Raw genomic sequence first — 24,472 nt, 5'->3', positions numbered from 1 at the left:
CACGTGGATAGGTGAAAAAGGGGAAGGGACGAAGAAGTTCAAATTGGTAGTTACAAAATAGTCATGGGATGTAAAGTCAAGCATAGGGAATATTGTCAATAATATGGTAATAACTACGCATAGTGCCAGGTGAGTACTAGACTAGTTAGGGAGATCACTTCTTTCTTTCTTTTTATTTCTCTGTGCAAGAGCACTTTTTTAAATTTTATTTTATTTTTATATTAGTTTCAGGTATACAAAACAACATAATGTTTAGACATTTACACCCCTCACCAAGTGATAACAACCCCCCAGAGGAAATCACTTCTTAAATTATATAAATGTCTAACCACTATGCTGTACACCTGAAATTTGTTACCTACAATTAAAAAATTTTAAAAGTGAGGGAAAAGGTGAAGGGGAATAAGAGGTTTATATTTTCTGGTATAAAACAAATAAGTCATGGGGATGTAATGTACAGCATAGGTAATACAGTCAATAATATTGTGATAGCGTGGTACAGTGTCAGACTGTGGCTGGACTTATCATGGTGATCACTTCTTTAGGTACATAAACGTTGAATAACTATGGTGTACACCTGAAACTAATACAATATTGTATGTTAGCTATATTTTAATAAAAATCTTTAAAAAATAAAATAAATAATATCTTATTTGGTTTCTCATTATCAACACAGTAAAATCTGGACTGCAAGATCCTTCACTGTAGCGCAATTTACCTGTCCAATTTGCTCTCCCATCTTAGCCCTGCCAGACACTTCAAATGCTTCCTCTCTAAACTACTCAGTTCCCCAAATATACCCTGAACACATCTTTATCCTTCTGCACTGTTGCCCATTCCATCCAGCAAGCAGCATAAAATTGTCTCCTCCATCACCACTGTTGAAATCCTTTGAGTCTTCTTTGGGTGATCCAGTAGAGGAGCTCAAATTTTGTATATTATTACCTTGAAAACAATTTTTATCTACCCAGGAAGGCCACTTTGTCTATGTATAAAGCCTCAGGGGGCATAAGGGTGAAAAAGGAAACTCACCTGCTCAATCAGATCAACTGAATTCACGCTGGTGAACAGGACCCATTCAGAGAACCTTCACTTTTCTTATTATCAGGCTCCCTCCTTCAACCACCTATCCAGTTACTGTGCCTTGTACATAGCAATCATTTGGCAAAAAGTTAGCTGCCATTATTATTTCCGTATCAACAGGGCTTCCTAACTAATATGCAAAGGGATTCCAAAGTTCCAGATCTCAAATTACTGCAATGCATTACAATCTGTCCCACGTCAGTTTGTGAGCTTATAGGTCCCAGGGTATGGACGCTGATCCAATGATAGATATATCAACCTCCCATGCAATCATCCTTTCTCCATGGAACTCCACTCCCAGTACATCCCTTCCTACATGCAATTGTAGTCTTCTATGTCTCCAAAATGTACCTAGGTGTTGGTGTTGGGAGGATTTTGTCTCCAAAGATTTTATCTGAAGTGAATATCTTTATTTTTTCTACCAACCATCTTCTTCATTTCAAGGAATGTGATCCTTGTGTTTCTGTGTTCAAAGTTGCTGATCAACAGCAATTATCAACCACATGATAATAACAAGCATTAAGTCCTTATAGTTTGTCAGACACACATAAGGTATGTTTTATAGACATTTATCTCTTTTAAAAGTCATAATGTCCACCCTGCTGTACAGGATCAGAAACTAAAGCTCAGAGAAATTGAGTAATGTACCCCTTGTGGCAACAGGGCAACTTAGCCAGTGTGGCTGAGTCAGGACTTAAATCTACGTCTATCTAACTTTAAAGTCCATGTTCCTGAACATTACACCATAGAAACCAAGCCAAGTGGCAGAAGGGAAGAAAGTGAGTATCTCCTGCAAATATGCAGGACATCTTGGGCTAGAAAGGACATCTTGGGCTGATCAAGACAGATAAAATACTGTCACTGCCATGACTATTTCCCCAACTCCACTAGGCATAATTAGGGACTTGTTCTTCTGTAATTTTTTTGTACCTCTCTGCAAAAGCTATGTCATTGGTTTCCTCGTATGTCTTTCTTAAGGGTTGAGATCTTGTCTTACTCATTTCTTCATTTCTTAGTCTGTGTAGCAGTCTTGTAGATAGTAATAATAATATTTGTTATTGATTTAGAAATAAAACAAATGAAGTATTGTGGAAATGCATTTCCTTTGTTAACTTATTAATACACGATGTGCTGTTGCATAAAACCTGAAACAACTAAACAAGCAGAAAGTTGGAAAACACTAAAAACATAAATATTCTCCGCCTCTGGTAAATTACTAGGAAATAGCTCTGGAGATGGCTTTAGCCTCCATTTCCAAATCTTTGCTATTGGGGAGAGAAAAATAACTGAAGAGAGAGAGCAGAGAACCCTGTCATAGATTTGGTGCTCAGTAGAATATTTTTTTAATAAAAAAACCCACTTCCAGCCAAGAGCTTTTAGGTCCTACATTTATTACCACATGTCACCTCATTCTCTCACATCCTGAGGGGAATGAGGCCGACTGAGCATTAGACTTGAAAAAACACACTGAGAACTACATTTCCCATGATACCCCCTTTCTGTACGCAAACCAGACTGAGACGTCGCTCCTATGGCAACCAAAGAGCCTGCACTCCCAGGCCCATCTTGGAGCTTGCTGTCTGATTCTAAACTGGGCCCTACGCGGAGCCCCCGCCACTGGGCAGCCAGACTACGATGCCCAGGTATTCACGCAACCCTGCTTGAGCCCGGCTTACGCTCCGCCCCTCGATAGCCTCCCCTCTTTTCCAACCTAGCCTGGAAGGGGTAGGGAGGGAGAGGCTGCTGGGGCCGTGTATTTGGGGACAGGAGCCCACGCGGGGCCAACTGGTGGAAGATAATTGTGGGTCTGTCCTGCTTGCAACGTTTATCTGAATGATCAGAGACCCGTAGGAACTACCCTTGCACCTTTGGATTCCGACAAAAGCAGGTAGACAAGGAATGACATTTTGAAACATTCAACTCCAACCTTTTACTTATTCAATAAAAGTTTTTTGTGGGCCAGGGGGTGTTCTAAGAGCAGGGGTCAGGCAGCGAACTAGATCACAAAGCCATTTTCTTTGGGACTCCCCTCCTGATGCAGAAATTCAGAAAAATAAACGAGGGGAAACTTGAAAGCATTGTGAAAGTGTAAGGTCACGATTAAAAGGGGTCTGTGGGGTGGGGGGAAAGGGGCTGAAGGAGAGGCTTCTGATGACCTGTAAACTATATGTTAGCTCTTCATTCTATGATGCGAATTTTAATTACCTATTCTCAAGATCATACCTAAACCTTCTCTGAACAACATAAGGATATCAGGGAGACAGGGATCCTAGAGTCGATCACCTAGAGCAGGATAAATCGGGTTTTCTCACCTTGTGGATCGGCGGTGTGATCTCTATTGAGCTTATGAACCTTAGTATGAAAAGTTGTCAGCTTCCCATCACTGTATAATTGCTTACAGTTATAAAGTGCTGGCTGTAGTTATAAATTTCCACCCGTGGCATGACTAGTTGCAGCACCTCCTCTCCTCTGCTGGGAACTCAGAAAGCAGATAATCAGGTTTTGAAAGAATGGTGTGTGAATAAAGAGCAGACAGGACTGGACTGTCCCTGGGGGCTCACCTGGGAAATAAATGTATGAATTTTAGTGCAAACATTTAGGGACATCTATTTTTGGTCTTCTATAGGCCCTTTCTTCATCTTTGATTCTTGAATACCGTGTTTCCCAGAAAATAAGACCTAGCCAGACCATCAGCTCTAATGTGTCTTTTGGAGCAAAAATTAATATAAGACCTGGTATTATATATTATATTATATTATATTATATTATATTATATTATATTATATTATATTATATTATATATTATTATATCCAGTCTCATATTATAGTAAAAACATATTATTATATTATATTATTTTATATAAGACCCGGTCTCACAACACATCAGATCTTGCTCATATTTTTTAAGTTCAATGCCCCATTTTTCATTTAGACTTTAAGTTAAAAAATGATATACTCTTATTTGTGTAAAATTGTATATGCATGTAGAGAGATGAATGAAAGGATTTTCAGAATGTGATTTTGGGTGATTTTTTTCCCTCTTTATATTTTATATATTAAAAATGGGAATCTTGAACCAAAACTATAATTTAAAAAAAAGCAGAAATATTTCAGGGTGCAAGAATTATTTAGTACGCTGTTTTTACGGATTACTTCATTTTCCTAAATGTAATTGGTTTTCAGGTTGTATGTTTCCAAAAGTTGTACATTCATGTGTGTCTGAGAAGCTAACACACACAGCTTTCAACCTTGCCTGGAAGCCCCAGAATAAAAAACCCTCAAATCATAGTGATAAAGGCTCTGCATATCATTTTCATGTTTCTTTGATGAACCAGTACAAAAAAAAATGACTAATCCTCAGAAATTTTACCAGTTTATTGTCCCCCAGAAAATGATTTGTTTTGTAAATTTGACTGACATATAATTTCTGAGTTTGACATAAAAATTGGAAAGGATTCTTTTTGTTTCCATGAATTTTGTTTTTCTGCCTCTCATTTAGTGAAACTCTCTGGGAAATTGCAAAAGCTGAAGTGGAAAAACAGGGACGTAATGGAAGTGAAGGTGATGGAGTTGAAATTGGAGAAAAATCTGTTTTCTTCATTGGCAGTAAAAATGGGGTAATGCATTTTTCCTACTTTTTTTCCCCCTCAAGCATTGTGATGATTTAACAACCAGTGGTAAGATGTATACATACATTGATTAAAATGTGATTGCTTCAGGGCTTTAACCAGATGATCCAACTTTGGCCTGCTGGTTCCTTTGGAGCCGGTTGTGCAGTGTCTGAGGGCGTCCTGCTATTGGGTGAGTGGGTAATTAACATCTGAACATTTCCTGTCAAGCAGTGCGCCACAGCAGCTGGAGGAAGGGGGCACTTGTTTCTAATTAGACTACCCAGCGGAGTCATGTCTTCCCAGTTTGCACAAAGGCACCACAAATGCTAAGCTGATAGTCATATTTACAGGTCACAACCAAAATAAGCATATAGATAATAAAAACAGGAACCATATAGGGTATGATACACTTAACCTTCACTTATCTTAGCTACAGTCACAGAAATGGAAGGAAACTTGGAGATTCTCTAGTCTTCTGCAATAAGGATTCTTACCCTGCGGTCCATGAGGTATTTCTTGGGGTCAGTGAACTCCCTAGAAATGTAGGCAGAATTGTGTGTGATTGTGCATCACTGCATTTCTCTGGGAAATTAGATTTCCCCAGAATTCCAGCACCTCCCCCAAAAAGGTTAAGAGCCACTGTAGACAGTGATAGTAGAGTTTAGGTTTGGCTGCCTCCAGCAATAGGGGAGTTCCCTTCCACAAGGCAGCGTTTCAATTTTTGTTAATTCCTAGTTACTAGACAGCCTAAGTCTGTTTCATTGTAACTTCCACCACTTGGTCCTAATTCTGACCTGTAAAAGTCTGGGAATAAATCTATTTCCTCTTCTACTTGTTAAATTTTCAAATATTTTAAAACTGCCCTTCAAAGAGTTAATGGCCCTTCAAATAATCAACAACCTCGACCTTTCCTCCATGAGTCTTTCTGCTTCAGCTCTATCTTCACTTCTTTCAGCCATTCCTTCTGTGTCACAGACTCTGTATCAGTCATAGATTCTCTGTCATGATCTTAGTAACTCTCAACTGGAATTATTCGAATGTGTAATTCTCAGGATGGAACAGAATTTTTGAGGTTTTGCTTAATTACGGTAGACAAGAGCAGCTCTGCCAGCCTCTCTATTTCCAGACGCTATGTTCTTGTTATTGTATAGAAAACGTTTATTAATCACATAACTCTGTTTACTAAGTTGAGCTTGAGAGCTGTCTTTTTCATTTATACTGTTGTTTTGTCCTTACTTGTAATAGGTTGGACCTTTTGTTACAGAGTGTTTTTATTTTTACTTTATTAAAATAATTCATATATGTAGTCCTAAAAAGAAACTTAGAGTAAGTATATCCTATAGAAATAAAACAAGCAAAAAAGTACTATAACCCATAACCTGGATCACTTACTTTGAACATATTTGGAACATGTTCTTTATTTGTATGTTATCTTTTTTCTTTATTTCCACTTCAACAATTGGAATTCAAACATTTTAGAAGACACTAATCATTAGCTTAACTAGTGATTAGCGTTGATGAGTAAAGAGAAAATTTAAGACAGCTGCCAAGTTGACCACTAAAGTGAGGTATGATTTGCTACTATTTGTCATGTGCGGGACTTTGTAATTATAATAATAGCAGTGTAGTTACACTGTGATGGAAAGTTGACAGTTAACTTTTTTCACTTATCAAACTTAGGAACAATTCTGAAAGTTTCTAGTTTCCAGGTAATTTATCACTCAAGTGATTAAAAAGCTATTTTGGGCCACAATTATGAACAATAGTAAAATTTTACATATGGATGACATTAACGCAATGTGTATTTTTGTGTGTTTTTTTTAATTTCCAGGGAAAGACTACTATTATTCTAAGGTGTCTTGACAGGTAAGTTTATGTTAACCTTTAGACTACATTTTTTTGCTTATTCCAGTTGCATAAGGCAAGTTAGATTCTAAAAGACATATGGAAGGAGAACAATTTTGAGGCCCAAACAAAATAATTTAATTCTTAGTGAATTCTTGGTATGGCATTTAACATCTTCTTTAAAGATAAAGCCAACAACAGCTCCCCCAAAATTATACAGGATTAATACTGGATTTCCCTATTGAGGGAGAAATGAACATAACTACACGGCCTACTTACTTTCTTTTTGGCTATCCTACTGTGAGATTTAAATTATTTTTATTCTACCTCGTCTGTGATTATTTGAATGTTAGTTGTAATCTTCAAATTACTCATGGATACAATTTTGAAGCACAGTGTTGGTCCTCAAACTGTACATTTTCCCATTGTTATATATACTTCCTAACCTTCTGTATGGTAGGAGCATTCCATCAGATCAAAATTTAGTATTATAATTGTTAAATGTTGCAGGGAGTTGATAAGGAAAGGCTCCAACCAATTTTGGAAGATATTTCTCTCTCCCTTCATTCCAATGCATCTTTCTAATACCTTCTCCAAAAACATCAAAAGAGATGGAATTTGGTCTTAAGGTCACATTAAAGAAATCATTCATTTGAAAAATATTATGAAAGAATATAAATAATAGAATCCTGGCTTTGTATAATTCCTTTTATCAGAAAAATTTTTTCTTAGAAGTACCATTCTTAGTGATACGTGCATCATTTTTCATCCCCAGGAATCATGGCTCTCTTTAGACCACTTGTGTTTCTCATTACAAATAAGTCATCCAACACAACATCAGCTAGTATAAAATACTACCGTGTTTCTCCAAAAATAAGACCTAGCTGGACCATCAGCTCTAATGCATCTTTTGGAGCAAAAATTAATATAAGACCCGGTATTATATTATATTATATTATATTATATTATATTATATTATATTATATTATATTATATTATATAGGACCCGGTCTTATATTAAAATAAGACGGGGTCTTATATTAATTTTTGCTCCAAAAGACGTATTAGAGCTGATGGTCTGGCTAGGTCTTATTTTCGGGGAAATACGGTATGAAATAACAAAACTGAATCGAAAGTTGTGAATTTCAGTTCCCTAAAAAGAAGAGGACAATTCTTCAAATTGTAGGTTAAATATCAGAGTTTATAAAAATTGTCTTAAAAGCAGCATTTTGTTTCATAAAAGGAAATTTTTATCTTTCAGGAAATATAATTAAATAGTATTCTATATATGTATGAAAAAAAGATACCTGCAGGGATGATATACAAAATATTCAACAAACATAAATATATAAATCATAAATTAAAAATTATTTCTTTTTGTTCTCCAAATTAAAAATCCATGTATACTAATATTATTCAGCCTTAAAAAGGAATAATGAACCGTGAACCGTGAACCATGACGACATATGCTAAATGAAATATGCTAGTTACAAAACAACAAATACCGTATGAGTTTACTCATATGAAGTATCTAGAGTAGACAGGTTCATAGAAACAAAGTAGAATGGTGTTTGCCAGGTGCTGGAGGGAGGAGAAAATGGGGAGTTGTTTAACGGGTTTAGAGTTTCGGTTTTCTAAATGAGCAAGTTCAGAAATTTGGCTGTACAACAGTGTGAATACATTTAACACTACTAAACTGTACATTTAAACATGGTTAAGATCATAAATTTATGTTATGTTTTCTACTACAATAAAAAATTAAATAATTAGCTATATACCATAAAAATGTTTACCACACAATGTAAGCTATAGGGTAAATAGTTCATCAAATCATTTTAATGTTTTTCAAATCATTTGTCAATAGTTAGGGCTTACTAACATAACTTGTTTGCAGCTCTCACTAAATAAAGGAGGCCCACATCTGAGCCGTGATCTAAGATGGAGAAGTATGTTACAGTCTTCCACTGATGTCTTCATTAAATTGATAGTTATTAGGTTCCCAGCTCCCCATACCGTATTTCCCTGAAAATAAGACCTAACCAGAAAATAAGCCCAAGCATGATTTTTCAGGATGCTCATATCATAAGCCGTACCCTCCAAATAAGCCCCAGTTAAGATCATCAGCCAGACGGATACATTTAGTACTCCATTGCAACACACGACGGACATATTGAATTATAAAATAATAATATTAATATATAATTAAATATAAATAAATATTATTTACATTAATACTTAAAATAAACGATAATATAAATTATAATTAAGTATTTGTAAATACCCAACTGGGCACCTTTGGATGAGAGGTAAACATCCAAAGGTGCCCACTTGGACGAGATGTAAAAAGATGAACTTGAGACTTATTGCCGAATGACCAGAGTGCAAACACAAAGCATGAATAACATGCGCACGTGATAACGAACGGACATGGTTGTGTCTAACATGAATCTTCATAATTCAATACATTGAGTGTTGTAACAGACGTACTTAATGCACTTGTGTGAAATAAAGAAACCTTTTCTGAATTTTGGTGCCTGCAATTTTTCCTCGCTTTTGTGTGGACCATCGTTCTTAACTATCATCATTTTTGTTGCCACTCCTGTCTTGTAAGGCTTCAATTAACACTTGGTTTAATGGTAGATTTAAAGGGAATAATATTTTGACCCCCCAGACAAGATAAGTGCAAAGAGAAAGAGATATTCTGTTGATTACAACAAAGGAATCGGGGAGGACTCCCAGGGCAAGAATCTTACAGCTTTCTGCAAAGAGAAGAAGTTGGATCTCAGAAGGGTCCAAAAATGGCGAGCAAAGTACAATAACCTCAGTCAACAGGTGGAGGAGGGAAATGCTAAGAAGCACAAATGTGGATCAGGTCGGCAACCATTATTTCCTGAGCCGGAAGATATCATCTGTGAATGGATTGCTAACAGGAGAGCAAAGGCCTTGGTTGTATGCAGGGCTGATATTCAAGCATTTGCCCTTGCAATGGCACCACAGTTAGAAATATCCCCAGAAGAATTTAGAGCATCACAACACTGGCTGGATGGCTTCCTTCAACGATATGAACTGTCTCTAAGAAGATTGGGGCCAATGGTTCTACAGGAAATGGAGTCGCAAGACCTTCAAGCCGGAATTCGGGGTTTGGAGAGTTATGACAATGTTCCAGAAGAAGATGACATGACTGTATTTGAATAAATGTAGATTTTTGTACATGAATAAATGAATACATGTAGATTGTTGTACATGAAAAAACAAGACATCCCCTTAAAATAAGCCTTAATGTGTCTTTTGGAGCAATAATTAACATAAGACCCGATCTTATTTTTGGCGAAATACAGTATCAAGGTTGAGCATAAGCCTGACATTGTTGCTTCCCAATGGCCTGTGCTCTACCTAACACAGTCATCATCACTGCCAGCCCCACTGCCTTTACCACTTGCCCCAGCACTGCCTCTAGGTGCCATCTCACCTCTGCAGCTACCACTAAAATCTGTTAAGATATTTTTATGAAGGCTTATTGGTTTTTATATAAATTTTTAATCATTTTTATTAATACCTCAACGCAAGGTAACTTCTGTACTAACAAAATTTTAAGAGGAAGCAAACATGAATCAGGTAAGAGGATAGCATAAGAAAATACTGCCACCCATGATGATAATACTGTCTGTGTTTATTGTACAGGGATGAGCCACCAAAACCGACCTTAGCTTTGGAATATACATATGGAAGAAGAGCAAAAGGGCATAACAGAGTGAGTGTCTTTTTAAGTGATATTCCTGTGCCCTTAGATAGAGAAGTGATAATGCTGACTATGTTTTACATTTTCTATCTTATCTACAATCAGTAAACATACCCAGCTGTACACTTCATAGCTATGTAGTTTTAAATTTCAAAAGCAATTCAGCAGATATGAAGGCAACCCAAACTGAAACTATTTTAGCCTTCTCATTTGCTATGTCTTAAAATGCTAGAATAAGATTCCTTTGTAACTTCATTGTACTTTTTTTTTCATATTTTTATTAATTGTATTAATGTGATTTTTCCTTCTTTCAAATGAGAATAATATTGTGAGTTAGCTTCTGTCTCCCAAAATATCTGCCAAAAATATGAGCTTAACCTGTGGAATATTTATGAAAATACACTTATCAAAATCTAAATTATTAGCATCTTGACAAATACATCTCTTTTTTTTTATTAGTTTCAGGTGTACAAAACAACATAATGATCAGACATTTACACACATCACAAAATGATGACCCCAACAAGTCCACTACCCCTCTGACACCGTACATAGCTATTACAGTACCATTTACTGTATTCCCTATGCTGTACTTTATATCCCGTGATTATATATATATATATATATATATATATATATATATACATATACACATACATATACATATATATATATATAAATTATAGTTGACATTCAATATTATTTTGTATTAGTTTCTGGTGCAAATACATCTTGAAGTTGATAATACTATTTGAGACTGCAGGCCCTAATTGGTTATAATCCTATCTTCACTTGTTTTAGCGTCTTTCAGAGGAAAGTTACAAATTATTCAGGATCAAAGGAGAATTTACAGTGTATGTTAGGGGGATAAAAAAATCCTAAATAGGATTCTCTTTTGGAGTTCTCGCATGAAAAGAGGTCATTTCTTAAATAAAGTTAGCTCTATGGAAGAACAATCTAGTATAAAAGGTCCCACTTCTAATACATAAACAAATTTTTACAGATTGATCTGGTACAAATATTTGATTATTAGACAATGTGCAAAGAGTTAAAACTGCCTGTTGCCTCCTGGTTTCACCAGTGAAAATTGGTTATTAAAAAGGTGAAATTAAAAAGGAAAGAAAAAATATAATACATTGAGATGCAGGAGAAATTTACTTTTGTGACTCACACGAATTTTGACATGATAAGCCCAGAAATGGAATTTTCCTTTTTTGTTGGAAACTTTGAGACAATTTTTATAAGCTTAACTTTTGAGAAGAGCTCAAAAAACTTTCCTCCCTCAAATTATAAATCAAGGGAGATTTTCCAATGAAATATCATTTCTCCCTCAAACAAGTGATTCAAATATCAATGATAAAACAATTTTCGTTATTATAAGACGATAATTTGTCAAAAATGCAACTATATATGTAGATATAGATAGGTAGATAGATAGATAGATAGATAGATAGATTCATCTAAAACTTGCCTTTAATGACCATCTCTCTCTTCCAAGTTCACAGTAACAGATACATAAAACCCACGTGATTCTTTTTCACCTATTTTTTTTCATTAAACTTTGGGCTATCAAGTTGAGCTTGTCCATATTCATTCTAGAAGATTCATGTCTTTCTCAAATTTAATGTTTCCTAAGAGTTTTTTTTGTTTGTTTTTTTGTGGGGTTTTTTTCCCTAAGAATTTTAAAGGAAGCACAATCTTGGAGTCCTGAAGGCTCTCCTTGGCATCACGGGGGAGGCAGAGATGCCATTAACTGGCAAGGTTGTCACGGTCTTATTTCCAAGCTGCTTTGCTGCCTGACCCTTTCAATCCCCTAATGTTTAAGCGTCCTATAAAAAGGGAAGCAGTTACTTAGTCTCTTCTTGTCCCCCCACCCACCACTTGTCTTGCCAAGGGTAGCCTGTCAGATTCCCCAGGAGCGTCAGGCACAAATTGTCTCCTTACACTGTTGCTTAGGTGACAGTGATGTGCAGCTGGGACTGCCATCTCTACGTCCCATTTCCTCATGCCTTACCAGTATGTCTAATCTATTTTGTGAGCGTCTGCTTCCCTAAATTAGGACATTTTCCTATTCAACCGTTTTATTTCTACCCAGAATTGTAACTCTTTTCAAAAAGATAACCCCAAATGTTTTCAACTGGTTATTTTTTTTCACATTTGAATGTTTGCTACATGTAGTATTTATAGAATTGGGCACTGTTTATGTCTTTTATTAAGGTATTAGTAGAATCAGGGCATTTATGTATACACATATTATTCTTAATGTTTCACCTTTTTCTTGGGAACATATGTTTTGGTGCATTTTGAGGGATGGGATAGAGAAAGGAAAGTTTTGACTGCCAAGAAAAGGAGGACTTTTTCAAGGATGGAGGACTACAGTATTTTGTATCCATAAGTATTATTGGCTGGTGCTAATGAAGTATAAGAAGTATTGAAAATTCAAAAAAATAAATAAATACAATTTTAATACGTAAAAATCCTGTTTTTTTCCAGCCAAAAGATATTGCTCACTTATGGGAACTAGGTGGAGGAACCTCCTTATTGGACTTAATCAGCATACCTATCACAGGTGACACCTTAAGGTAAGAGAGCCAGCTCCAGGAACAATTTTTAGTAAGTGCCCAGTAGGGTCCACAGGATAAATATGAGTAGGCTTCTGTGAATCAGAATTTGGGGGGACCATTTTATGTTGCTTAAGGCTTGTGCTTACTTCCTATGTGCTTAAACTGTAGTGCTTTCAAAGAGGTTTAAAAAGAACTAAGGTTCTGGTCTGGGCTAAAGTGAGATAGCTGGCATTCCAAACTAGTAACATATTTTGCAAGCCTGCAAACAAACAAAAACTATGTCAAATAACACTTGGGCAATGAATACAATTGGCAAAAATAAATTTGAAAAGCTTAATTCTTTCCAATACCCATCTAAGTAGGAGCTAATTCAGCCCTGACTTTTTCTTTAGCTGGATATTATAAGTCTTCCTTTGAGTTTAATGCTAATTAATAATTGAAGCTTCATCCAAGGGAAGACTATGAGTTAGAGGAGGGAGAAAGTCTCTTTATTTGCTGACCTTAACGAATAGAACTTTGAAAAAAAAGAAAAAAGAAATAGAACTTTGGGACAAACCTCAAACTCTTTGGTGATGTTTTTCTGACAATGCCTCCCACATGTTGGCCAAGTCAGATGTGGAAAATTGTGACATTTCTCAGTGTTCCTGGGAGCCCATCTTGGCCAAGGAAAATAACAATTTTTGAATCTGAAATATCTTACTCTTGTCAGAGTTTAACACAAACCATCGCTGTTGCTTGGACCAAATACAAAGGGCCTGACAATTATTTGTTGTATTTCAGCCATTAAGATCTTTAGAGTATGCAATTATTTCTTGTTAACAGGACAACTGGTTTTTTCCATAACTGGCTGGTTACAGGTAATGTTGGCTTTGTTTTTCCAGTGATTTTTTTTCTTTTAAAGAAGTATAATTTGCTGTCTTTTGCTTGTTACAAAAGTAATGTATGCTCATATAGAAAACTTGGAAAAATACTGAAAGATACAAAGAAAAAGCACTCATAATCACATAAAAAATAACTGCTGTTAACAGGTCAAGGTATTTCTTTCACTGTTTTCAGTGTTTGTAAATATACTTTATAGAGATTTAGGATGTTTTATATACACATTTAGATTTTGGTTTTTCACTTATAAACCATTTCACTTATAAACCCTGACGTTATTTTTCAGAACTATGGAATTCTACTGCTATTTAGTTTTTTTCATTTGTCCTCCTTTAACAGAGACGAAAAATCGAAGCTGCCTGGGAATTTGGGTGCCTCATGGTGGTGTAGTTGAGAAGAGATGGGCAGGGGGAGGAGCTGAAGGAACCCTAGCTGCCATTTAATGTGGCCTGAGGCTGAAAGGAGTTGGTTGGGCTTTTTTTAACCTAGGTTGTGAACTGGCTCCAATTCTGGCCCTCACTTGTCACATCACCTTGTCACATTACCTCTCTCCCCTTTTTTAGGCCCAGCAGGATTTGGGCCTGATGGGCTTATGGAAATTCTGATTTCTATAGGAAACCAAGTCTTTCCACAACTTTTTTAATAATTGACTTTGTGAGTTCTTGCTCTTCCTTTCTCTAGAACCCCAGGGCAGCTGGAGCCTGCTTTAGGAGAGAGGAGAAGCCAAGGTTATGAACAGAGAGAAGGGGAGCCACAGGCTTGGGTCCAAAGTAGGTTGCTGAGTTGTTAAAGAATTCATGGAAAACATTTCACTCCTAATGTACTTGCAAATCTCAGAGTGTTTTGTGACTGGAATTAATTTGACACATAATTTCCTCGTGTTGGACAAAGCCCAGCAACTTGGGAAAATAATATTTCCAAATGCTATTAGATACTGTTTATCTTTAAAGTGACTGTTCATAGAATAATTATAGAGGCATCGAACATTTCCACAGACTTTATATGAATTGTAATAGAGCATCTCCTTTGGTCTGATTCCCTGTTTAAAGAAGTTGGGTTGTTTTGTTTTGTTTTGAACTTTTTTTTAGCTGTTATTTGCTGTGAGGGTAAAAGTGACACAAGTATTACCAGTGCAATGAAAAAAAATTTTTAATCTTGGACAAAGTTTAATAATCCATTTCTCTTTTGCTTAAAACAAAGTTATTTTTTCATTTAGAAAAATAAAAACAATAAATTTTACATTACATATATTTTACCAGAAGAAAAAAAGTTAAACCCTACTTACCTTTTTTAAAACATTAACCATACGAAATCCCTGAAAATAACATGAGTTTAATAGTATGTTATATTGTTGTTGCAGCTAAGCAAAACTGTTTATGAGCTTATGAAAATGACATAGATATTATTAGCTAGACAATTTGTGGCACAATATTTTTATAGGCAATCTTGATAATTAATGTCTAAAAGACTACTTTCTGAATTTAGACCTGTAGTATAGAATTGAGTTATTGTTTTGCTCGAATTACACAAAATAGCTTGTTTGCTCAAATTAAGCAAAATAACTGACTCTACTATAAAGTAAGTAACAGAATCCCTTGCTATATCTACTAACAGAATGTTTGCCCTGTTGATCAAAGATATACAAGTGCTGGCCCCTGATTATGGCTCTACATACTTATTATGACTATTTTCTGAAATACTCCTAGATTTATGTTTGTTTGTTTTTTATCGTGGTAAAATATAAAACTTGCCATTTCAGCCAGTCTCAAGTGTACAGTTTAGTAGCATTAAGCATATGCACACTATTGTGCAACCATCACACCATCCATCTCCAGAACTTTTGTGACTTCCCAAACTAAAACCCTGTACCCATTAAATGATAACTCCCTATTTCTCCTTTCCTCAAACTCTGACAACCACCATTCTGCTTTCTGTATCTATGAGTTTGACTACTTTCGGTATCCAATATAAATGAAATCATAAAATCAAATACTCCTTTTGAGTCTGGCTTATTTCCCTTAACATAATGTCTTCAAGATTTATCCATGTTGTAGTATGTCAAAATTTCTTTCCTATAGAAAACTGCATAATTCCACTGAATGTATATATCACAGTTTGTTTATCCATTCATCCATCGATGGGCATTAGGTTGTTTCCACCTTTGGGGTATAATGAATAGTGCTTTGAGCATTGGTGTATAAATATCTGTTTGCATCCCTGATTTAAATACACCCAGAAGTGAAATTGCTGGATCATATGGTAATTCTGTTTAACTTTTTGAGGAACCACCATACTGTTTTCCACAGTGGCTGCTATACCGTTTTACATTTCCACCAGTAATGTACAAGTGTTCCAATTTCTCTATATTCTTACCAACACTTGTTATTTTCTGGTGTTTTGTTTTGTGTTTTAATCATAGCTATCATAATGGATGTGAAAGAGTATCTCATTATGGTTTTGATTTGCATTTCCCTAATGATTAATGATGTTAGGTGTATTTTCATATGTTTATTGGCTATCTGTTGATCTTCTTTGGAGAAATGTCAATTTGAGTCCTTTGCCCATTTTAAAATTGGGCTGTTTGTTTTGTTGTTGCCAAGCTCAGATTTATGTTTGATGTACATGAACATGAGCACATATGTAGGTGATGATGGTGGTGGTGTGTGGTGGTCAGGTGTGAGGCAGCATGGGATAGCAGAGACCTGGGGCTTTGGATCTAAAAACCAGTTCTACAATGTACTAGTTCTAGAAATCTTTACTTCCGATTTATAACCCATAAAATGGACATCGAAACATCTCCTAGGAGGGGTTGTTGTGGAGATTAAATAAACTAGGTAGTCCCCTAGCAAGGGCCATCAGTAAATCTGTTTTCTTCCCCTTTCCTGATTGTGCTGCTGTTATTGTTATTTTCATTTCCCTTCTTGGGAACACATAGTAAAACTGGATCTAAACATGGCATCATTGGACTCAATTGCTTGCAGATTATTTGAACTGAATTATTATTAGTTCAAACAAAACTTCAGTGACACTATTGGTTGTAACACAAATATCACTAGAGAAAAGCACTTGAATAAAAAGGCTATTACTTTGGAGTTCATTTTCTTTCTTTTTTTTTGGGGGGGGGTCTTAGAAAATTGCTGTTTTTTTTTTCTTTTTTTCTTAAGCTATAGTGTTATTCTTAGATAATAATTTTCAAGATAGTAGGCTTTCAAAATGGTAATTATTTTGAGTCTTTTTTTAATGATGTTTTTTATTTCTTTAGGACATTTTCTGTTGTTCTTGTCTTGGATCTTTCAAAACCTAATGACCTTTGGGCCACCATGGAAAATCTGTTGCAAGCCACAAAAAGCCATGTAGATAAACTGATAATGAAACTGGGAAAGATAAATTCTAAAGCAGCTTCTGAAATGAGACAGAAGATGTGGAGCAATATGCAGAAGGACCATCCGGTGAGTTGCTGTTGGAGAATTCCTGGAATCCTTTGCCCCATACACTTGCAGATAACATCACAAACAACTTTTCTAGATTTTATGCATGACTTGAGATTCATCTGATGTAGATGAACCTGCTCACTGGAAAATTATAGCAATTTGATAAAACTTCAGTAAGAGCAAAACAAGGAAAAGGATGTCTTACGTCTTCTTGTTAGACATCTGCTGTGATTGTTAATGGCATATTATACCAATCAAAGGAAATAGTTTTAAAGTAGCAGTTTGATATTGATTTTATAAAATGAAGATTAAAAAACCAGACTGTACAAAAGTCACCTGGCAAAAACTAGATGAAGCTACCAATGGGAGCAAGGAGTTTAAACACCCTTCAGTGTTAGTCAATATCTTACATTCATTTAGTGTCACATATTCAATACCTTTTATCATCTGACAACTAGTTAAATTATAGTTCTTTAAATACAATCACACATATTATCTTCTAGAAAGCTAAGAGCAGTATTTTATATTGCCCAGAGTTAATATGAATGTGTTTTACATAGGTAATATCAGAAGAAAACTGATAGTTTACAGTTCCCATGTATGCAGTGTAAGTGCTGTTGCAACAGTTAATATAAAATAGTAAAAAAACAAACAAACAAATGGGAAAAAAACATGTTATATGAGAAAATAAAAAGGCAGAATACAAAAAAATAAATGCCATAGTAATTTAGGGACTTGGCCATTTCTAGTTTCATTCTTGAGAAATACAGTTTAATAAGTGAAACTGTTGGAACAACTTCTATGTTCAGTAAACAAAGTCAATATCTACAAAGAGACTTCAAATGGTATATTTTTGAATATACAGTAATACACAATTAATTATAATAAATCAATGAAATGTGTTTGTTAACAGGATCGTGAATTAATTGACCCATTTCCAATACCTCTGGTCATAATTGGAAGTAAATATGATATTTTTCAGGTAAGCTCTTCCATTTCTAGTTGAGTTTGTTGTACATGCATGTCTGTGCTTGATGGGAGAGGAACCAAAGTAATAATGAAATAAGAAAAATCTCTCTCTGAGGGAGAGGTCAAGGAGTCACACATCTTAAAGATGTTGAAAAGAGGATTATAATTGAGAAAGAGAAAATGGGTGAAAGACAATAAATACAGTGGAATGAGGATAAGGCTGTAGCATAGGGATAAGGTAGAAGATTTAGAAACTTTTAACCCAGTCACCAAGGGATAGGACTCACTTCCCAACTTTTAAATTGAAGAAAGCAGAAAATTGGTTTCTTCTTATCTTTGCTTGTCAGAGAATCCTTAGGGTATTCTACACTGTAAAACGTGTGCTGATATCTAAATTCTACTGAGCTAAGTGTTTAAACAAGGAAAGATCTGATAGCTGTAGTTCTAGAAGGCTGCAGCTATTGTTCAGCTCTCTATGGAAACAAATATCAAGGTAATGGAATCCTACTCCTGAAGGTGTGTTCCAAAAAAAAACTAAGAAATAATCTATTTCTCTATTTCATAATTTGCATCTTCATGCTACAGATATTTAAGTTCTCTCAACTTGTTTTTCCACCTTCATAACCTATTTCTTCAGGATTTCGACTCTGAGAAGAGAAAGGTAATATGCAAGACACTTCGATTTGTTGCACATTATTACGGAGCCTCGTTAATGGTTTGTACCTTTCCTATCTTTGGGCTTGAATGGACAGTGCCAAATTTGGAAAGATTAGCAACTTGAGGCAGAGTTGCAGATACTAATGCTTTTACTAATGCACATCATCCCCTCTTTTCCTTTCCCGTTGGCCCCTAACCCTCGTGTTACAGAGTATTTGATAATGTATCTATACAACAACACACTTCTAGATGGCCTACTGTTTCTTTGGTGCGTAAGTTCTAAATTGTGATAAACCCCAATCAATCTTAAAGAGATAAATTGGTTATTTATTTATTCATTTTTAGCTTCCCCTTAACAGTTGGAATCTGTATTCTCTTAAAAGAAAGGGTGGGGGAGCCTTTAACAGTGTGTTCGTTTTTAAACTTAGAAAAATGCTGTCTGTTGCACGGGTTAAAAAACGTGAACTTGGGGCTCATGCTGTGTGGGTTCAAATCTCAGGGCAACCAGTTACTAGATATGTGCTCTTGGACAAGTCACTTAATTTCCCTGAAGCCTCAGTGCCCTCCAGGGTAAAATGAACAAAAATAGTACCTTCTTCGTAGGGTTGTTGTGAGGATTAAAAGAGGGAGTCATGTGAAATGCTTAGCGCAGGGCCTGGAACAAAGTGTCGCTCAATAAATGTTGGTTATTATAATTACCGTTATCATTATCTTCCACAGCAGGACCTCATTTTGCTGGATACCATTTAATGTAATAAAATATAAAAACATTTTTTATTTAAAAAAATTCTTATTTTCCCATTTGAATGGCCTCTTTCCCCCAAAACAAAGTGGTCAGAGGATGGAGATAACATGGCCTAAACCCCGGCCTTCATAGCTAGTATATTATGCATGACAGTGACAAATACAACCTACATTTAAAATTTTTATACTTTTCATTACGTCTTTTCTTTAAAATCATCACCTTTTATGTTTGTACTATATGCTTACATATTAGGTTGACAGAGTACTTTGCAAATATTCTCTTTTACTGTTTTGTAAAGATACAGAGAATTTAAAGTGAATGAGTCATCTAGAAGCAAAGGCCCTGGATCTTGTCATTTCTTACTTTTGCCACTAGACAAGGGCTCACATTTAGTCCTGGTTAGTTAGCTAAGGGAAATCCCTGTCATTCTTTCGGAACAGATCATATTTAATGATTACTCAGGGCCCAGGCTGGTCTTATGGGAACAGATTTAGATGAAGTCAGGCCACAGCAGGCCCCGGAAAACCCTAGCAGATCAGGGACAAAGGTAAGGATTTGAGAAGGGCTTCATCTCAGCTTTCAAGAAGCCCGAGAGATCAGAGGTTGGAGTTACAGGAGCACTTCTGGACCACCAAAGGAACCATAAAACTTTACTACCTTCCCAAGCCAATGCCCCATCTTTCAGTTTCACTGCCACTCTTACCCCATGCCCCATTCAAGGGAGACAATCTGCTTTACGAGATTCAGTGATACTCAGCAGTTTTTTTTCTACACTATAGTTGATCCTTTATAATTCAGTCAAGAATACTGATTCCATAGTATGAGTAATCTAATAAAATTAATAAAAACAAAAATAGAAAAACATTGATAAGTAGGAGCAGATTCAGTGGAGAGTCACAAGGATGGTAAAGGACTTAAAATTAAGATCTATGAGAAGCAGTACAAAATTATATTCTATAATCTAGAATGTGACAGTGCTCTTTAACTATTTGAAGGACTGTTCCATGAAAAAGGGGTTAAATGTATTCTTTGCTCCCTTAGCATCAAGAACAAGGAATTGGTAGAGCTGAGGTCAAAATAAGAAAGAATGTTCTAATACTACCATTATCTGAGAATGGAATGAGTTGCTTTGGGAGATAATGAGTTCCCAGGCGTGAAGTTTTTCCAAGCAGAAGTTTGGAGGCTATTTATGGAGGATGTTTTCAAGGTGGTTGATGCAGTACATGGTAGGGTTGAGTTAGAAAACTTCTCATGTCCTCCCAGCCCTACAATCCTATGAAATACATTTGTAATGAGGTTTTTTCTCTCCATATAGGGAACAAAATAAATAAGAAGTGAGGAGAAAGTGTTTTTAAAATTCAACTAAAATTTCCTATATTTTAAAAAAATTATGTCAATAGAAACATTAAAATTGTTTCAATTTTTAAAAATAAATGTATCAAATCTTATATATTCATATGAGTGTTCTCCATTGAATTCTTTCCCTGAGACCCTGTTCTTAACCCAGAATGAATTTTATCCTGAAAAATTGATCTCTTTGCTTTATAATTACATTTCATTTTGGTTCAAGGTTGCTTTCCCCACTTTCATACATCTTAGTCATTCTGATTCTGCTGAGTGACTTTGGGTATTTCCAAAAATCAAATTTAGTTATAAAAGATTTGTATGTAGGGTGACTATATGTGCTGTTTTTCACCCGATGTCTCTGCTTAATTATTAATAGTACCTCATCTCACTCTCTAAAGTGTTCTGGTTATGGTCACTCTAGTTATATACCACCAGTGAGAATATTCAGTGGCTCATTTTGCAGGCTCCAAAGGCAATTGAGAAGAGAAGTGAAAAAATCATTTTAGTATCAGCATTGTTGGACTAGTCTGCAGCTCCCATGTTAATTGCTTTGAAGGCAGTAATATGGTCTAGATGGAAGTTATTTATAATGTATACCTCCTATTTTTTAACCAAACAAATTGAATTTTGACAATGATTACAACCCATATGTGGGAGTAGCTGAAATGATTAGTGCATAAATACAAGGTCCTTTAATATAGTGCTCTCGTGAAGTTTGAAGAGTCAGTTCAAATAAATTTTCAAGATTGATTTCTTTTCTTTTATTCAGGTTTTGTTTTGTCTAAATATAAATATTTGGGGGGGCAAATAAATAGTAATTCTCTCTGCAATCTGTACTTGTTCAAAACTATGTTTTTATGTTACCTGTTTCTGTGATTTGACAGCAGAATATTTAATTTATTACCCTGATTTTTTTTTTTTTTTTTTTTTTAGTTTACCAGTAAATCAGAAGCTCTATTACTGAAAATAAGGGGAGTTATCAACCAGTTGGCTTTTGGTATTGACAAAAGGTACTGTTAAAATGTAATTTTTATAACTTTTTATTTTATTATTTTTTGGCCAGTATTGTCTCATCTGACTATTGTTCTCACCAGTGTTTTGTTTCTTGACCAGGGTAGGTACCCGAGATGTCTGTTCTTAAGAGAGATAGTTTTACATTATCTTCTACTTCTTATATTGTTTAAATATTTCTCAAATTTGACAACTAAGTTATAGAATACTTTCTTTGAGACTAGAACAGTGATGCTATTATACTTGTTTCCCTGATTTCTTTTACTTCTTTGCCCTCATTTTAATAACTTTCACTCTATTATCACTTTCTTATATGATTACAATAATTTTAGTATGTATTTTTCTTAGCCTTGTGACTTTTCCTGGTTTTGATTTAAGGTAATTTGGGTCTGTCACTTTTTTTCTCCTGTAAAACTTTAATAATGCTATACTTTAATTTTTGAAACCACATTAATATTCACTCATTCATTTGGGGCAATGCTTTAACCAGTGGCTAGATATAAAACTTGACTCTTGTATTTACAGTAGAGTATGGCAGGATATTCGATTGCTGAACTAAATTAGATTCTTTTTTCTTTTTATCCATGTAGCAAATCAATATGTGTGGATCAGAATAAACCACTGTTTATCACAGCAGGATTGGATTCTTTAAGTCATATAGGTCGGTGAACTTATTAAGATTGATCAATCTTTTTTTAATTGCTTATTGATTTTATCCTACTCCATGTTCACTTCATCTCCAACATACAACCATTTCTGGTTTCATTATCATTGCTGCCATTTCCTATGTATTTATTTGTATACACAATATTGATTCAACGTACGCGTATAGCACATTGACATATTTGTGATGGAAGGGACGTTGTCACGTGAGACAGACTTCTGATCTCTATTCCACTAAAAAAACGTGCATGTATTTTCTTTCCCTCACTGATTTCTAGGTACCTTTAAATTTTAGCTCCTTAGGTTTAAAAGAAAACCAAGAGCATAGAGGGGTCAGGAAATTCAAAGCTATCTATTATGGGCAATAAGGAAAATTAGAGAATCAAGTGATAGAATAAATCAAAAAGAATAGTTTTACTAATTAGCTTGCCTCATTTAATGGGATATATTTCCTAAACTTATAGATGCCCTAGGCTCATGAAGCAAAAGGGGTTTACCTAGACAAGTTCCTTTCTACAGAAGCTATTTTCATTTTGAAGATCTTTGGGCTTAGCAACTCTTTATACTCTAAGGTTGTCATAGTTTGGTTTTAAACTCTAGTGGGCATGAAAAAAAAACTCTAGCGGACAGTACTTTTCTTTTTTATTTCTCATTTCTCATCACTCTTATGAGCTAAAGTTGACTTAACTTCAAATTTAGAGATCTTTGTAATGAGATTATAGAGTGAATTGGAATGAAAGGAATAGAGATGATTAATCAGTGATCATGAAGATGGAGTTTTTATTTTTATAATTATCATTAGTACCAACTTAATTTCAGTAGCAGTGAGAATCACTCTGTGTGCTGATAGGTAATGCTTATGGAAATACTTTGCCCATATGAGTAACTGGAAGTTAGAAAAGGGTTAAGAATTACTGAATTTAAAAATCATTGAGCTTGGACCCATCAAGATGAAAAACTTTTGCTCTTGATAGTCCATGTGAAAAGGATGAAAAAACATGTTATAGTCTTGGGGAAAATATATTCAAACCACATATCCAACTAATGACTAGTATCTAGACTATATAAAAAGCTCAACAGTAAGAAAACAAACAGTTCAGTTAGAAAATAGGCAAAAGACACAAGCAGACATTCACTGAAGCGGATATACAAAGGGCAAATAAGCACGTGAAAAGATGTTTAATATCATTAATTATTAGGGAACTTCACATTGAAACCACCCTGAGATATCCCCATACACTATCAGAATAACTGAGACAACAAACAGTGCCAACACCGAGTGCTGACAAGGATGCAGAGCAACTTGATCGCTTATGCATTGCTGGTGGGAGGTAAAATGCTACACGCATTCTTGAAAACAGTCTGACAGCATCTTATAAAATGAAGCATGCGACTCCCCTATGAACTAGAAATTGCACTATTGGGCATTTATCCCAGAGAAATGAACATAAAAATCTGTACAAAAATGTTCCTACCCTTTTCCCCAAAAAATAAGACCTAGCTGGACAATCAGCTCTAATGCATCTTTTGGAGCAAAACTTAATATAAGATCCAGTATTATATTTTATATTATATTATATTATATTACATTATATTAATTATATTATATTACTATATTAAAGACCGGGTCTTATAGTAAAATAAGACCAGGTCTTATATTAATTTTTGCTCCAAAAGTGCATTAGAGCTGATTGTCCGTCTAGGTCTTATTTTCGGAGAAACACGGTAAAAGCTTTATTTGTAATAGCCCCAAAACTGGAAACAACCAGATGTCATTCAATAGATGAATTAATAAACAACACTGTGGTACATTTCTACTGGAGAATACTACTCAGCAGTAAAAAGGAACAAAATATTGATACACACCCTTGGATAAATCTCCAGGGAATTATACTGAATGAATAAAGCCAATCAGAAAAGGTTATATA

The 24,472-nt window shown here is 35.1% G+C and overlaps 1 protein-coding gene across 2 annotated transcripts in view; it reads left to right on the top strand.

Annotated features, from left to right (window-relative positions):
* Nucleotides 1–2,595: 2,595 nt before the first annotated feature.
* The window catches only part of DYNC2LI1 (dynein cytoplasmic 2 light intermediate chain 1), a 39,307-nt gene continuing 17,430 nt past the window's right edge, over nucleotides 2,596–24,472 (top strand). Inside the window, exons 1-10 of one of the 2 annotated variants that reach the window (XM_081067925.1) lie at nucleotides 2,596–2,726; nucleotides 4,583–4,700; nucleotides 6,526–6,560; nucleotides 10,221–10,290; nucleotides 12,772–12,860; nucleotides 16,984–17,170; nucleotides 18,066–18,134; nucleotides 18,759–18,836; nucleotides 21,804–21,880; nucleotides 22,472–22,542. In XM_081067925.1, the coding sequence (XP_080924051.1) occupies nucleotides 2,719–2,726; nucleotides 4,583–4,700; nucleotides 6,526–6,560; nucleotides 10,221–10,290; nucleotides 12,772–12,860; nucleotides 16,984–17,170; nucleotides 18,066–18,134; nucleotides 18,759–18,836; nucleotides 21,804–21,880; nucleotides 22,472–22,542 (802 nt within the window). In that variant the 5' untranslated portion in view covers nucleotides 2,596–2,718. The remainder of the gene's footprint in view (nucleotides 2,727–4,582; nucleotides 4,701–6,525; nucleotides 6,561–10,220; nucleotides 10,291–12,771; nucleotides 12,861–16,983; nucleotides 17,171–18,065; nucleotides 18,135–18,758; nucleotides 18,837–21,803; nucleotides 21,881–22,471; nucleotides 22,543–24,472) is intronic. The other variant, XM_081067926.1, reaches the window with a different exon arrangement.

Source organism: Rhinolophus hipposideros (genome assembly GCF_964194185.1).
Source record: "Rhinolophus hipposideros genome assembly, chromosome: 12".
NCBI lineage: Eukaryota > Metazoa > Chordata > Mammalia > Chiroptera > Rhinolophidae > Rhinolophus > Rhinolophus hipposideros.
This window is presented reverse-complemented; position numbering and strand designations above follow the sequence as displayed.